Raw genomic sequence first — 17,804 nt, 5'->3', positions numbered from 1 at the left:
GTGTTTGCTAATTTTATTGCTCACGCATTAGCAAAAATGCATTTGGCTGGCATTACATTTACAATAATGCTATTTGTGTATCAAGGCATTGCTTTTCAGTGGCCACAGACACCAAGATGAGGGTTTCCCATTGCTCTTCCTTCTACTAAAAAGATACATGTATATTGAGTTATGTAGAAAACAGGATTTTCACAGATATTCACAGACTTTACAATTATTTCTTAGACAAATTGGATATGAGGAACTTGTAAACAGGATATTTAGACTCAGCAAGATGAATTAGGAAGTTTGTTGTCCAGGAATAAAGCCCCAAAGCATAGAAAAGAATTGTGTCAAAGACTAGTAGAGGTTTTTTTTTGTGCTGCCAGAGATAGCTGTTACCTGCACAGTTACACGGTGCTGCAAATTTGCAGTGCATTAGTATTGATTATTGAATTTCTCCATATTCAACTCTACACACTGGATTTTGCACCTATTCCTGTTAACAGTGCCTCAGTCATTTTTACTGAGCGCTACTTACTTAAGGCATTACAAATTTTCTTTTACTTAAGAGATTTTAACATTCAAAGAGTGATATTCCTCTACCTGCTTTTTCTTGTAACATTATATGGTGGTTTTTTCAGTTTTAAACCATTAGAACTTTGAAGCGTTGTTTTAAAGCCTCCAAGGCAAGGAAAATTCAAGTGAAGACAGCAAAATTAAGCTGCCCATTCATATTCAAGGTCAAGTACTAACAATTTTTCAAACAAGGTTCCAGAGTATTCCTGATATGGCCTTTGGAAGTTTACAAGAGTTTGGCTCCCCTAATTTTTCTTTGGGGAGTACTTTAAAAGAACTTATAAAACCTCCAGGATATCTGGTTGGAATGCATTACCAGTGAACTGCTCTCTCCTTTGAGGATTTGTACCACAATGGGACCCCAACAGACATTAAGCAGTAATGCAGAGTCTAAAACAAAGAATATATCTGAGAAACACAGCCCTACTGTGAGACAAATGAAGGCTACTTTCCCTCTCAGCCTCCCACAGCACATCTCATGTGACTGAAGAAACATCTGGGTTTTATCTTGAGAGAGGATTCCTAATATTTTTCTGTAGAGACACTTAGACACACACAGAATGCAAGTGCTGTGCAAGGCAACTTGCCATATTTATTGTTCAGAGTAGGAAGAACCAAAATTTTTACATAAAATACTATTTAAAAATTTTTCTTGGCATTTTGAATTTTATGTGTTAATTGTAATGCTATCTTTCTTTTTTTCCCCAAAATTCTCATTCAAAAACATAAAAAGGCATTTGTTCAGCTTTTAACATTTTAAAATCATTATGCTCAATCCAGTAATGCAATATACACTGCAGCACTAGGGATCTCATTAGACATTTTCCAGAAGTCTCCATGCAGCTCTTGACTTAGTTTCATTAACTCTATAAAATACATATACATAACTACAGGCCAAAAGTAAGAACTGCTAAACAGCATTGACTGGCATTTAATGATTTTCAAGGCTACAAAAATATCTTTGTACTAAATGTTTCATATGACTCAAAGTTACCCACAGCTTTCTGCAGTTGCAAGACAAAACTCTCAAATCTACCAATACCAGAGGCATAAAAAAAAAAAAAAAAAGAAAAAGAGAAAGAAAAAGAAAAAAAAAAAACCCTCAGCCAGATAAAATATCTTAAGGTCCGGCTTTTTACATGTAAAGCAGCCGCAGCAAAATTATTCACATTCTTAGCACATAGCTGACCAGGACAAGATTCCACAGAGAGGTAAACAATTCCCCCAAGAGAGCAGCTGCATCTTCTTCAGATTGGGAGCTACCAGGGGGGAGGGAGAAATGCCCACTGAGATCCCCAAAGCGGATGAGAAGCATGAAGAAAAGACTGCTTCTGCTCGGTGATAATGCTTCACTTCTGCTCCTTTACTGTGCTCCATGAGAATAGAGAAGTGTAGAAATAAGCAAACAAATAAATAAATGAAAAATAAATTGAAGCCAGTTAGTAACACATGCTTTAATTAGTGTCCTAGAGGAACACTGTAAGCAGGAATCCAAGTCCAGTTCAATACAGAACAGTAGGGGATAAATACTAGACAGTGTTGAACAGAACAGAAAGGAAGTGAAACAACAAAATCATCCAGCTTTTATTTTACCGTGCAATTATTTTCAAAAGTATACATGAAAGTATAAAACTATTTCTTTCTAGGTTTTCACGTTATTTCTGAAATTGTCGTTTTTTAAATTGTTTCTTTTTCCTTAACAGTATCTTTACTCAGTTCACCTCACTGTTACTTCTGATGGCTGCCAGCCAAGTGGCACACTTTAATAGTCAAGACACACAGTCCTGAAGAAGCATCTTTCTCGCTCTGCTCAATTTAAATGCAAAAGCTGTGAGATGTATTTTAGGTTGTTGTAAGAAAATAAATCCTCTGGGAAGATTCTCCTCTATGCCATTCCCTTTATCAGAAACCTGCCATGAGCCATCAATGAAATCAGCATAGCAATGTAGAAAACCACTATATCACTACTTCTAGCATTCATAACTTACTATTCACATACCTGTTCCAGCTGCAAGTGTGTTGGCAGAAAACTATTTCTGTCTTGTCCCTGGCTGCCTCTCTTCTCCCTGCTTCCCTCTTGCCTGGCCACACTTGCCACCAGAGCCAGCTGGGTTAGCACAGACTGGTGATTCAGCTTTTGAAGCATTTTGCCCCAAGACAGACAGGGTTAACTCCAGCCACAGCTCAGCTGGGGCAGTAAGACCTCACCAGAGCAGGAATAAGATAACAGAGTATGAGCAGATGGCCCTCCCTGGAGCACAGCTGGAAGGAGGAGAGCATGTGAGTGCAAGGCTGAGCTTTCTCTCGGCATTTCCTCTGATTGTGGTTGACAGCCAAGGCAGCTGCCACCACTCTCAACTTCTCTGCTGCTTTCTACACCTTCCCCGCTGTACCCCTCAATCGTGCTCATGTCCCTCCCATCATCCCCAAAAACTTATTTTTAACCCGAATCACTTCTCTGATCAGTCACTGCTCAGCTCCACAAACACTGTGCTGGCACAGCTTGCAAGAACAAACTGGGGAGAAACAAGAGAGAAGACGGGCGGCTCTGGCAGCAAAAACAAAAGCTGCTCTCCTGGAGCTCCAGCCCAGGAGTCTCCTCTACTTCCTTCACACCAGCCTACAAACTTCCCAGGTGAAAGGAATATGTTTGTGATATCTCAGATCATAAAGTTTTTCTTCTTTTTTTTTTGCCTCTGTTCTGCATTAAGAAAGATTTTAATTGCTGTGTTTTGTATGCTGGTATCATACTAAGTTTAACAAGCTAATCCCTTCCCTTACTTGTGCAGTTATCACCTAATATTTCAAGGCAAAACTAGGACATTTTTCAAAAATACATTTGATCATTTAAAAAGATGTAGCCAAGGGGAAACAGTCTTACATGACAGGCTATAAATCAACATGTTAGACGAGTAATTTTAAACCACAGAAGAAGGAAAAAAAATCTCACTGTATCAAGCCAATAAAAACCCTCTAACACTCTAGAATATATTGGACCTATTCTACAACAACTATATTTCTTATGAAAATACAGTATTTTGAACTCTAGAGAAGTCTGAACCTGATTAAACTGAAACAAAGGAGAGGAAGGAAAGCAGAGCAGAGGACATGATTCTACTCATCCTTCCTTCACAACTGAAGTCTGAGGAGGGAGTTTGAGAAGGTTCAAACAGATACACTCTCTTGAATAAGTCACTTAGTGCTGACACATTTGCTTAGTAGTTCCCAGTAATGCTGGCAGGAGATCAGTATTCCTCACCTCTCTCCTTCAAGCCTATACTCAAACTTCTAGGAGACTCTTATTTTCCAATGCTTTTAACCTATGTAATTTGATAGGAGTACTGCCAATTGTTTTTCACGCTTTGCTATTCCTATTAAGTTCAATACTTGGCCCAGTATCATTTTTATAAATGTTCACTGATGACACAAAGCTGGGAGGAGTAGCCAATACCCCAGAGGTCTGTGCAGCCCTTCAGAAGGACTTTGACAGGTTGGAGAGATGGGCAGAGAGGAACTGTCTGGAATTCAACAAAGGCAAACACAGAGTTCTGCACCTGGGGAGGAATAACCCCAGGCACCAGCACAGGCTGGGAGTGACCTGCTGGAGAGCAGCTCTGCAGAGAAGGACCTGGGGATCCTGGTGGACAACAAGCTGTCCCTGAGCCAGCAGTGTCCTTGTGGCCAAGATGGCCAGTGGGATCCTGGAGTGCATTAGGAAGAGCAGTGCTGGCAGGTCGAGGGAGGAGATCCTGCTCCTCTACTCTACCCTGGTGAGGCACATCTGGAATGCTGTGTCCAGGGCTGGGCTCCTCAGTACAAGAAAGACACAGAGCTCCTGAAGGGGGTCCAGCAGAGGGTTACAAAGATGATTATGGTAGTGAAGCATCTCTCCTGAGTAGAGACTGAGGGAGCTGGGCTGTTCAGCCTCGAGAAAACAGAGGGGACCTCAACAATGTATACAAATGTATAAAGGGAGGGTGTCAAGAGGATGGATCCAGATTCTTCTCAGTGGTGCCAAGCAGTGGGACAACAGGCAGAAACTGATGCACAGAAGTTCCACTTGAACATAAGGAGGAACTACTTCACTGTGCAGGTGACCGAACACTGGAACAGATTGCCCAGAGAAGTTGTGGAGCCTCTCTGAGTGGAGATATTCAAAGACCATCTGGACACAATCCTCTGCCACGTGCTCTAGGATGGCCCTGCTTGAGCAGGGGAGATGAACCAGATCACCCACTGTGATCCCATTCAACCTGACCCACTCTGCGGTTCTGCAATTCTTATCATCATCATCATCATCATCATCATAATTATTATTATTATTATTACAGCCCATGCTCGGTTGCACAAATACTATTTAAATATACTATTTAATACTATATTTAAAAGCAGCAGTGTTTCTTCTAAGACCTTTAAGGGTGCAAAACATTAAGAAACAAAAAGAGACAAGAGATCACTTTCCTTCCTTGAGGAAACATATTCTTAGAATTGAGGTCTACAGCAAAACCACAATGAGCAACATACTTTTTGAAAACTGGCCCATGCTTTAATGGGGTAACAAGCCCAACACTACATGGCATGGGAGGGAGGAATCATAAGGCAGAGTTTTGGAAACTAAGACTCAACAATGTGCAGTAGTGCACAGGTGAATGCCTTGATTTCTGCATGAAGTAAAAATAATTCAGTTTCTCCGCACCTGTCTGACAAAGCTGCCAAGGGTAAGGACGTATGCCTGGTTAGGCAATCAAATTTCAACTTCCTAAACTTGCCCTAAGAGAACTGGGTGGAGACAGTCCTCCTACTGAATGCTAATCTGTGAGCCTGTTGCCAAATACTGTTAAATATGTCCCTGCATCAGACCACAGTGCAGGTTCGTGGGAAGATCTGTGTTTGTATTCTTCAAGCATGCCAAGCACAAAACAAAGCTAAGCCTCCATGGTGATGATCCCCAGTATTTTGATGATCAGGTTCACTCTACTGAGAGGTCATCTTGGAGTAGTTTCTACATTTCCAGAGAAATGGTCTTTCCACAATTCCACTTACTAGGGCTTCCAGCTGTGTGCACACTGCCTTGGACAGTGCTGTGAGATGCAGAATCACAGATGCAGTTACTCCCGAGCAGCAGTGTTCAAGCAGTGCTTCCAAGGCCAACATCTGCTTCCTGTAACAGGCATTGTAACTGTCTATTCCTCTTTTCCAAGACATCCATCAACATTTAAAATTGTTGGCATTATGGTTAATTACTTTTAATCAAACTCTCCAGTGTCTACCATCACCTCCAGAGCCTAACCAGAGGTCAATGACAGGCAGGCTCAGGAGTATGTGCATACATATATATATATACACACATACAGAACTATGTGTGAAAACCTGAATTCAGGCATGTTTTTCCACAAATGAAATGTGTAGGATTTATGTTTCACAACATGTAATAGCTGAGACTGTTGGAACTATCCAAAGTACTGCCTTGCAAAAGAAAACAGTAATGCAGCTGTAGTAGTTCCATATGTAGCCCATTACTTGAGTGACTATAATGATTCTTGTATATCAATTTTAATAGTCAGTTTTCAACTTGCAGCTTTTCTCTTCAAAAGTTTAGAGCCAGGAAACTAGAGCAGAAGTACCTTAAACTGTAATAATCTGACAGCCGAAATTTTAAATAGGATCTATGTGCTAAAAGCCAAATGAGCTTTCAATGAGTATTACAATGCTCCCATCTAAGCAATCTCTTCGCCAAGTGACTTTGCATTCTTTCCAACCTGAAGTGTATGGACTGGGCCATCTCACCAGCTGACTACTCATTTACTCCTGTCCTGAACATTAAGCCATTTTTTCAGTACAACCTCAAGGTGTCCCCTTGTAGAAAGTTAAATAAGTAGATAGTAAGAATGACAGATCTCTATGCAAACAATAAAACCACTGAACATCATTATCCTTTCATCTTTTCTGCATCGCAGCCTTCTCACATTTCTACAATAGAAAAATCAATCCAGCTTGTAATGTCTTCTGGGTAGAGACCTCATTTTTTACATTGATGTTGCACCAAACAGATTTACTCCAATATCAGGGTGAAATGGTGGCTTTTTATTTGATTATCACTGCAATGCAAATGAGAAATCCAAAGCGAATAGTAAAGCTCTTGTTAGCCATTTACACTGGTAATACCATCCATACCACACTGAGGTTTTACCAGTTTCCAACATGCTGGTCATAAACCAAAGATCTTGTTCTGCTAGGAAAGATTTTTCTCCTTTTTTTTTTTTTTTATAATGTCATTATAAATGCTTGGAAAATTCTGTGAACACTGACAGCATAATTAAGAGAAGAAAGAGGGAAAATACCAGGTATGCTACAAGTTACAAGAATATCTTGGCTGGTTATAATAACTAGTTATTCAGTCGTCCATGTAATCTGAAATCCAAGTTACCAATATTAAAGAGATTTGAACATACTTCATTTAAGGCCAAAATCTGTGCCAAACCCTAGGTCTAAGTAAATGGACTTAGCATGTGTGTGTACTGGTGAAACAGGAGGACTCTTTTATTGCTCAAAATAGGCAGCAAAACTCTGGCCCGATGAAATCACTAGGAATTTTACAGCTGATTCCAGTGAGGGCAGAAATTCAGCTCAAGAATCTTCATATTCTAGCATGGTGGGGCTGGGATACGATCCTATACATGCATAGTGGATCTGAAATCCCAAACACACTGCTCTTCTTTCACACTACCTTCACAAACTTTTCTCATCTCGCTGCATTCTGCACAGTGGTGCTCACCCAACAGATGGGTTCTGAGCAGACTGTGCAGGCAAAAAGTTCACTTTTTGTCTTCTGACCCAAGCGACCAAGGTGGACCCCCTGTTTTTGCAGGTGGGGTTTGAGGAAGGATGACACTGTTACTCAGTACCTGATGAAATTAAAAGGCCTTCCCATCCCCCTGCAGCACTTCCTGCAATGCTCCATACACCAAAAGTCATATAACACTGCAAGCTGGATCACAGCTCAGTGCATTCCACTGCACTTTGTCACGCTTCCCTGACCGATACTATGCCAAAAATTACTAGCTTTAACAGTTCTCTGGTGAATAAAAGAGCTTTTGCAACTCTGAAACAGAGCTGAGTTTTTAATTCATGTTAAATCTGCTTTTCTGTTCTGAAGGAACATTTTTAATGCTGCCTGTAATTCCCCTTCTGTGCTCTTTTTACTTCTGTAGTGACTTTTGTGAAGCTAAAGGAAAAATTCAAGCTGACTAATTTTAAAAACCTTAAAGAGATCTCTAAAATACGCCTGGAGGAAGTAAAAATATGACCTAGCAAAATACAAAGATGAAAAAGATCCACATCATATTCATATAAATCTAGAAATACATGGCAGTAAGATTCACAAGAAGGCTACTATAGACAACAAAATCCAAAGTACAGCTGCCAACTGAGCACAATCTTGGAACAATACAAAACCGTTCCTGCAAACGCCTTCTACTCAGGTACTCTTGCAGTATAGAACAATATATAAGATACTTTTCCTTAGGATACTTTCCTTTGTAATCTTTCATGCAAAACTCATGCCTACAATTACCAAAAGAATCTGATTATGAGAAAACTGTAAAACAAACACAAGCACTTAACAGAGTAAAATGCTCATTATGGCAATGCTTGACTCCTCTCCAGAATACCAGCATGATGCATGTACTCCCAAAAAAGGGATCCTGCCTCCCTCCAAGCCAGTTAGCTTTGCTCAGCAGATCAAGAACTGTTGCCGGCTCCAGTCCATTTTTGGAACAGTGGGTTTCACTATCCAACCCCATCTCCAGGCTGACCTGGAAACATGCCTGCCCTGATTTCTCCTTGCATATGGAAATAATAAAGCTATTTTTACATGAAAAGCAAATCCTTTATTTTCTCAAAAACAAGAACAACCATTGCAACAAGCACAGAAGCCAGGCATTTCAAACAGAAGAGGGTGTTACCTGAAAATACAAAAAGCAATTAAACTTTGTGAATAGAACATGTGGGCAGAATGAGAGGTTAAGCATGACATTAGACAGCAAGCAAACAAAAAACTGAAAAGGTGGGAGGACGGAATGCAAGGTAACCTGGAGCTCTTAAATTCAGTAAACTGAGAAGGTGGGGAAAGCACCTCTGCAGTGACCCCAGCTAGAGCCAGGAGCAGGCACACACTGGGGAAACTCTGTTGGGAACCCCACACTGCTCTTCCTGCAGGGAGCAGTTCAGGCTCAGGCCGCTGCTTCCACCCTGCAGAGTGGAAGACATGGGCTTTCCCCACACCCGAGCATGATCTCCTCAAGCCAGACACACCAGTTAAAACAACCAGTTTACTATTAATGGTTGAGCTCAGCAGTAGAGAGACCCAACTTTGAGACCCAACTACCCTTCCCCTTCAAGTTAATGTCAAATATCATCCTCTCTGCTCACGCACCCAATTCCTGCTTTTTAGAAGGAGCTTCATCCTTGTTACGCTTCCCACTGGTCATCATCATTGTCAGATATCACTCTCCTGTCAGAGTTTCAACCTCAACAGCAATATTTTCTCTATCCATTAGCTGCCATGATCTGTGAGTCAAAAAGAAAAAAATTTTAAAAAAGGCTCTTCTCAGACTGGGAAACTACAAAACTACTATGTGAATGTGGCAAAACAAATTAGCTCTCTGTTTAGTGGCAGGTGTTTCCCCAAATTCATGGGCTCAACAGTTTGTGTACAAGGAGGGCTCCACTAGTTTGACTCAGGGCTTTGTCTGAAGCTAGGCAATGGTCTTGCTTCTCTAAGTTAATGGGAGAGACGAAGAGAAGGAAGTCATAAGCATGGCAGAAACTAAGATAACTGGCCTGCCCTAGCTAGGTGTAGATGCTGTGCTGATGCTACAGCTGTTGCTGTTTGGCCTGTGTAGGGCAGGGTGAAGCCTGAGTTCACACTCCACTACACAGCTTGGGAGCACAAACCCTCCTGCTCAAAGCAAGAAATCATTCTTTGAAAAAAACCAAAAAATTCTGCTAAGCATGTAGCACTGCTATTTGCTCAAAATGGTGCTCCTGGAGGTGCTGAACACATAGCAGAACACTCTGACCTTCACAGAATCTGGGAAAAGGCAGCTCTGCCTCCAAAGCAGAGCTGTGTCCCAGACTCTCCCTCCTGAGCAGTGGAGTTCCATGCTCAGGGGGCAACAGATTTTTCCTGGCAGCGAATCTGAGCATCCATTTCTGCCTGAGTGAGGAGCAGAGCCTGCAACAGCAAGTTCTCAACCTCCACCAGTTTGTAACACTTAAAAATCACAGAGAAGTTCCTGAAAAAATCTGTTGCAAATGATTTTACAGTATTACAAAGTAATAGTGAAAAAATACTTTTTCTACTTACTTTCATGTGGTTAAGAGCCCTGAAGGTTCACTTCTCAGCAAACAGAGATGAGGGGTGGGGGGAGGCACACCAACGCAAATGAAAATTCTTGTGGTTTGCTTTCAAATTTGCTGGCACTTGCCAGTGAGGTCCTCTTGTATGAGCAGCTGGCTCGCCACGTGCCCTGGCTGACACTGAGGACTTTTGCCCACTTGTAGATTCCTAGGCTCTAGGTCCTCAATTTGCACTGCTGAACAATGCACCCATAGCTTCTCTTCTCTATTTGCACGACCGCAACACCACACAGGTGTTGTTTCACAGGTTTGTCATAAAACACCTCCCAGAAAGCACTCAATGGGCATAGTGCTTGCACTAAAGAACATAATAATGAAAAGATTTGCTAAACAGGAGGGATGGCCAACGTGCAAGAAATGATCACAGGAAGGAGATGGAAGTGAGTTTCCAGCATAGCAACTGCTGAAGCATCTGGAAGAAAATGAAAAATTCCACCCTGCTCCAGCACACAGCCAGCAGGTTGCTACCGTGGCTGGGCAGCACAGATCACATGGGCAATCAAGGGATCATCTAAAATAGAATCAAACTGTGCTGGACAATCAGAAAAAACAGGCTCCACCAAAGTGCAATGCATATCGTTTGGAGCACTCATTTGGAGCCAGGATAAAACCAGCCCAATATGGAGTGAATTTATCTTGATTCAAAGGTCTCTGTCTTTTTCCCCCAACTTGTTATGTTTTTAATTGGTACAACCAGATTTATTTTTTTTTTTTGTAAACGAGGATACCCCACACAAATTAGTATTTCAAAGGTTCCAGTTACGTTGATTGAATTGGATTTTATGCATCTTTATGAGACTGACATCTGGCAGGATAGAGGAATGAACACAGCAATTGTGGCAGTGCTGGAAGAGAAGCATGAATGGGACAGGTGGCTGGTTTAAGCACAGCCTATGAAGCCCTGACACTGAATGGAGGAAAAGATGCAGAAACGAAAACATACAGGCTGTGCTGGCAGTCACATTACAGTTGCATCTATAATGCTTTAACATGTCACACCAAATTTTTTTATATGAAAGGCTGAAGTCTATAAAAGAGTTATTCCTTAGTTTGCAATTATTAAAAAAAAATCAACTCATTTGGGGTATTCAGAGGCACATAGACAAAGGCCTGTAGGAGGTGTTAAATATTAGTCATTCAAACCAATGGAGAAGAAAAAGGAATGCAATAGGACAACAGGTAAAGAAAGGAAGGTATGGACTTGAAGAGGCTGGAAGATAAGAACTGATACAGTGGGAGAACAAAACAAAACAAACAGGGAGGGAATGAAGCTGCAGATCAGCAACAGTGATCTCTGAGATTCAGCTGACATTTTCTTTTGTTTTGAAATAACCCCCATCCAACAGATTCAAACAGTGGATAAAACCCAAACGTAGCCATATAAAGACTTTTACAGGAGTAATTTTACACTGCTAGTTCTCCTTCTAAAGTCAGTCTCTTTAAAGGACAGAAACTTAACCATATTATCACCCAGCAGCAGCAGCCTTCTTTCTAGCTTTTTATGCATGTGACATGCAAGACCCTGCATCTTTGCATGCTTTGGATTGAATGAGTAATTTACAAATCTTGTATTAAAGTAGTGAAGGAGATAGAAAAGGAGGATGATTAAGGGTAAAGAAAATAGTTGCAAAATGCTTGGTCATTCAAGCAGTATACATTCAAATCCCACCATTTTCCCAATTCCCACTGTGTTTGTATTTCTCTAAGTGCATAAGTGACTGTGTGTGTCGCAGTAAGTTTCACACATGCACATATACACTGATAACAATTAAGGACAAAGCAGTGGCACAGGACAGAGTTATTAACACAGACTGTCCTTGCCATGGCCATTACCTGATTCATAAAGTTACAGGTACACAGTGTTCTTTGATTTCAGCCTTCTGAAAATTAACTGACCTAGAAATAATATTTTCAAAGTATTTTCATATCCTCTCTCATTCTTTTCATCTTTCACCTCCCTAAGGAAATATTTTTAATTACTTGGATTCACTCAAAATGAAGAGCACAAGTTTCTCATCAGGAAAAATCCATCTCTTACACTGTAGGGAAGCAGAACATAGCCTCAAACATTAGAATATTGTTTCCTTAGACTGAAAAAGAAATCCTCAATGCAGTACCAAATTCTGTGGATTAAGTTCTTCACAAAGAGCTGGCACCGTGCAGACACTGCAGTCATCCCAATACATATATGCACACATGCACTGCTTGTATGAAACCAAATTTCTATGTGTCCATTTGTAACCCAGAAGTTTCTTGTGAACTGCCAGTGACTGCCCAGATGGCAGGACAAGTCCATTAGGAACAAACCAGTTTTGCTGTGCTGGAGCCATAGCTTGGAAACCCCATCAAGATCAGAGCTGCCAGAACCACCTCAACAGAAGCTGCCCAGTAACATAAAGTCAAAAATACTTCTATCAGCACCAGTATTTTGGGTGACATGCAGCAGATGTGTAGAGCAGGCAGACAGCAAGAGTTTGACTAGCTGACTTTCATCAGGCTTTTATGAAAGCATCTTCTGGAGATGTGAAACTGGGATCCCTCTCAAGCCTGGACAATATGAGACTGCTACTGCTAGGATGAGACCACAGACCACAATGCCACAGCAACTTGAGCCTCTAATTTGGTAATCAGAAGCATTGTTAAATTTAATTGTATTTTTTTCCAAAAAGCTAGGGAATTATAAAAACTTAGAAATAAAGGCTAGCATTTCCCACTCTAAGCCTCAGCTCCAAGCAAAATAAAAATGTGAGATCTAATCTACATTCACAATTAGGTTATGAACATAAGCAGAAGAAATGAAAGAAGTTAGATGTATTTCACATGCTATACACATAACCTATCTAAGTTTAAAGCCCAAGTTAACACAAACATTTGTAGCTTTAAGCAAACAATGATCATGTCTGTAACTGCTTGATTTTACTAGTGCAAATTGAAGCACTAGTAAAGTACTGTTCCAGCAGTTCTTGATTGTGGAACATCTACTCTATAGCTAGAGTAGCTAGAGCCACAGGCAGCTTGTAATCCACTCAGAATTCTTCCCGAGGTCAAATAAAGGAAAACCTGGGTCTAACCAGCTGTTTCTTAAGAGTGATTCAAGGGAATTAATGGATATATCCACTACATGAGAAAAACAGCAGCTGGCACCACCAAGTATAAAGATTTGAAGGGCTCTTTCACATCTCTCCTCACCTACTTCAGACAGCACTGCATACAAGCATTTGCAAGTCAGAGACAGGCAGCACCCAAGAAGCAGAGAGTGCAAGTACTGGAGCCTGCTTTATGGAAGATTAGGGGGATACATGGACAACACACATGGCACATGGACATTCTATAAGAGTTGACACCACAAGCAGCTGCCGAGCAGAGTCTGAATGCTGGGCCCATGGGAGCACCAGCAAGCTGTGGTCTGCTTGAGATGGGGCTACAGCAAGAAAAAACTGAGGAAAAACAAAAGCAATTGTATGTTATTTTATGTATATTTGCCCATGCTATAGGAAAAAGAAAATAAATTTAAAAAAAAAAGACTCCACAGAAGTATGGCACATACCTGCATATCACATGAGTAGCAATGAATTTTTATTTTCATTGTACTGATATTCAATTAGCAGTTTTAACATAAGCTTTTAATTAGTTTAGTAACTACTAAAAAACATTCCTAGATTGAATTGAGTTCTAAATGCATACCTTGACCTACCCTAAAGACAGCAGCATGCAGAAGTCTTGTATCAAGTCCTTCTGCTGAAATCTCTCTAAGTTTAAAAGTGCCATTCAATTTCTTTAAGAAAGAACCCCCACAGACAAGCAAAAAACACCCCACATCCCCCTTCCCATGCAGAGATGCTATTTTTCACTCTCAGTATAAAATATAAAATCACATTGGTTCCTTTCAGATACTAAAGCTGAAAGAACAGCAGAGATTTAGGCTGAGAACAACATAAAAAATGCAAAAGGAACTGTTACACCCTACTACTATTGTGATATCAGCTTCCTGTTAGAATAATAATGGCAATCTTCACTTTTGGTCACATGGGCTTTTTATTCAGAGACTGAAGTAAATGCTTATGCAGATTTTTTAGTGACTGTGAAGAAGTAATTTCCTTTCTCACTAAAAAAAAAAATCCACAGCTCAAAATTCTATTGGAAATTATATTTTAATAAATACAATTTAAGTATCCAGTGCAAGTTAATCCTGTACCCTGTTATAGCAAGATACAATTTTATATTTTTATATTAACTCCCAATATTCTAGAATGTTTATCTGATATGAGGAATAGGAAAATTTAAGATAACTCAAGATTCACACTTATCTGCAGTTGAAATCTAGCATCTGATTCCTGTCCTGTCATTTCAAACACAATCCTACTATCAAGATGTAATTTATTCTATAGTTTGATAAAGAAGAAAAAAGCCTAACAAGAATTAAGGGCAGAGTTTAAAATAATCTAATATTCTTCAGTGCAATATTACTGCCCAGCTGCCAAATCTTGTCATGCAAAGGAGAACACACAATCATTTACAACTGTTAATAAATATTTCCACCACCACAAAAACTCAAGGGAAAATACTTTTCTTCCTTCTGCAGGACAAGCATATCCCAAGCCATGCTCACACAATACCAAGAGCACCTTCTCAAATACACTGTGGGAGTTGTGTCATGACACAGAGAATCTAAGTACGCTCACTAAGCCAGTATCATCAAGAAGTGACAGAAACATAGGAAGACTGGAGACAAGAGAAAGGGCTTAGGAGAGAAAGGTGTCAGAAGCTATCAGCTGAAGAGCAATCTCCACCTCTTGCTTTCAGCCCCTGGAAAGCTATGACTCACTTTTTTTCTGAAGAACTGAAATGACTTAAGTTGCTAACCTCAGGCATATTAGTGGGGAAACACATTCCGTTACATGCTTTGATGGAAGAGCACTGCATTATACTGGAAATCTCTCAGAAAGACAGAAACCAAAAAGGGAGGTTAGAAAGAAAAAAGTGTAGGAAAAGGTTATGAAACAAGCCCTCAATACACCTAGTAAAGAGAAGGCAGAGTGAACAACTTACCTGATGGATGCAAATGGAACACCCAAGAGACTGTTGGCCTGAATTATCAGATCTATTTAAGTTGCTAAAATAAAACCTTTCTCCTGCATTCAGCAGTGAGTGCCCTCATTTGAACATCCCTTTTTTCCTCCCTGTAACCCAAAATACTTCTACAAGCAGCACAGCTTGTAATGACTTGCACCACATTAGCTCAGCTGGTGAGAGCATACTGCTAACAACACCAAGGGCACAGGTTAGATCCCTGTATGGGCTATTCACTTAAGGGCTGGACTTGATGATCCTTGTGGATTCCTTCCAATTCAAAATATTCTGTGATCCTCACCTTTAAAGTATGTCCCATAGAATAACCCAGGCAATCTTATAACAGCTCATTCTTCAGTCATTTTTCATTAACCAAACAGTCTGGACTGAAAACATCCAGAAGATGACTAAGATGTTCATCCTTGAGGTTTTGGTAAATAGCTGGGCAGGCAAAACTCCTAACACAGGTAAGGTTTACTCAAGCAAACACAAAATTTTGTTACAAGACAGGTCAATGTTATGAAATTAGTTCTCTCATTTGCTATTAAAATTTTTGCTGTCCTTTACCTTGAAGGCAAGCTGTCTCTTTAGACTTGTCCTCTTAACAAATACATCACAACAGATATTTTACTAAAGCAAAGCTTCAGCAAGTCTGTTGTCAAAACAAAACTCTACACTGTATCTTCTTCCTGTCACTACTCCAACATTATGGTGAAAAGTCCCACTGCCCAGTAACACACTGCTTGATGGCACATGGATCATAGGTGGACAAGCATGACCTGTACAGAACAGGAAGAAGAGAATACTAGTTCTACATGCTAAATCCAAAAATGACTTTTTGCTGAAGCTCTATTTGGCAGAACAGAGTTTCTCTCACTTAAAGAACTGCAAATACTTGTTCAAAGTGAGAGAAATACTTTATTCCCCAGTCTCAAAACCTGAAATCAATCAGCATTCCCAAATCAGGGTAGAATCTTTGCCAAACAGGTTCAATAAAAAGAAGACAAGCCATGATGAAGAGACTGATAGAATCCTGGAATGCAATGAGGAATTTAAGGGAAAAAAAATAGCAACCAAAACCCCATCCCACTTGTACAAACTGAATCTTGTTAATTCAGCATAACACTGGTGACAAGGTCATCAATTTGATATTACACACATTATTACAACACTCCACAGATACCATTCCATTCAATTGAAAGACACTACAATTAGTAACCAATGGACAGATCTTCCCCTTCAAAATATCCTGATATTGGCATGGGAGGCACATGTTTTACTCACGATATTTATAAAAGCCTCTGGAGAAAATTAAGCATAAGAACTTCCCCACTTCACATATTCATAGTTGTACAGCTATGTTACTGGCAGTATGCAGCCTGTAAAAAATCCGAAAACATGATTTTTCCTTAAAAATAGCTGTCTAAACAAACCATGTCTAGAAATCTTCACCCAGAAAAGGCACCCTTTGCTCAAAGGAAAGTTTGCTTGAGGGAAAGAAAAAAACCCCCACAAAAGTGACATGTGTGTAACATTCCACAGTTCATCTAGAACTGCTGCAGCCCACTCTAAATTACAATGTCAGTGGCTGTTTATGCTCTAAGGAAGTACAGTAAGTACAGTACAGCCCATTCAGGTTGTTGGAATGCCACTGATCATACACTCAATTGCATCTATTCATTAGAAACATTCAGTCCACAACAGCAGCTGCTTTTACCACCACACCCCAAACCCCACGCAGTTGCCCCAGGTGATTCCAGTGGTTTACCAGCCCACAGGACAGATGCCCCACACTCTTGTCCCCCTACAGTGACTGCAAGTTACACTTCCAAGCCCAAGGACTTTTATTTACTAAAGAATGGCATATTAGGTGTGCTTTTGGCTTAAAGCTTTTACAAAGAAAAAGGTCTGATCTTTTGCAGTCATGCTCTGTGAGTTTCAAAACTATTTAGGCTGCACTAATTATTTTTGACTGAAACTCACTAAATAATTACTGTTGAAAAGATGACTTAAGCAAACAACAGACAAGTTGCTCCATTTGTTTCAGAAAAACAATGACTAATTATGCGTGTTATTTTGTGTTATGGTTTTTATCTCTTAAAAACAAGAAAATATGTAATCATGGTTTCTTTCAGGCGAACAGTGAACTCCCCATTAAGTTTAGCAGATCAGATTTCACTATAAAATCAAAAACTCCAAAATGGCTGAAAAATAAATCTTTCTGGAAGAAAACAGATCATTTAAAAGAATACTGGCAACTTCCTAACCAATTAAAAAAAATAAAAATGTTTTCCTATGTAACACCTATGATGACTGCAAATGAAAGACATGAGAATTTGATATTTACTTCATGAATTACACTGCATTTCATATACTTGTTAAGTCGACCTATTGGTTTATAATGAACCTCCTGGCTGTGTGGGAATTTACAGAGCAAGAGTAAAGTAATAAAATGCTATGTTTCCTTTTTATTTAATAAAAGCATTTTCAATTTCATCTTAAAACTTAAGAGTCACTTTAGACAGAACAGGGAGCTACAAACCCCAATAAGCAACATCTCTTGTAGGATGTCAAATGGTTGCTGTTAAAATCTATCCATGCTACAGATATGTGCAGCTAGTAAGGGTATTAAATAGAAGTATCCTTTTTCCAGCCTCTAAAATTCTTTTCCTTTTCAATTATCACTATTTCCCTTCACCCTTCCAAAAGCCCTTATTGTGGCTTAATAAACAGACTGAAGTAGAATCCTGATCCTT

General features: G+C 39.9%; 1 protein-coding gene across 5 annotated transcripts in view; it reads right to left on the bottom strand.

Annotated features, from left to right (window-relative positions):
* LATS2 (large tumor suppressor kinase 2) overlaps positions 1–17,804 on the bottom strand; it is a 48,117-nt gene that overhangs the window by 22,933 nt on the left and 7,380 nt on the right. The window contains exon 1 of one of the 5 annotated variants that reach the window (XM_064409253.1): positions 2,558–2,719. The exons of the other annotated variants lie outside the window; for them this stretch is intronic. Coding sequence (XP_064265323.1) covers positions 2,558–2,704 — 147 coding nt within the window. The 5' untranslated portion in view covers positions 2,705–2,719. Of the gene's footprint in view, positions 1–2,557; positions 2,720–17,804 lie in introns of those variants that run through there. 5 annotated transcript variants of the gene reach the window in all.

The sequence above is a fragment of the Passer domesticus genome, chromosome 2 (assembly GCF_036417665.1).
Source record: "Passer domesticus isolate bPasDom1 chromosome 2, bPasDom1.hap1, whole genome shotgun sequence".
Lineage (NCBI taxonomy): Eukaryota > Metazoa > Chordata > Aves > Passeriformes > Passeridae > Passer > Passer domesticus.
The sequence above is the reverse complement of the archived record's forward strand: the minus strand, read 5'-3'. Positions and strand labels throughout refer to the sequence as shown.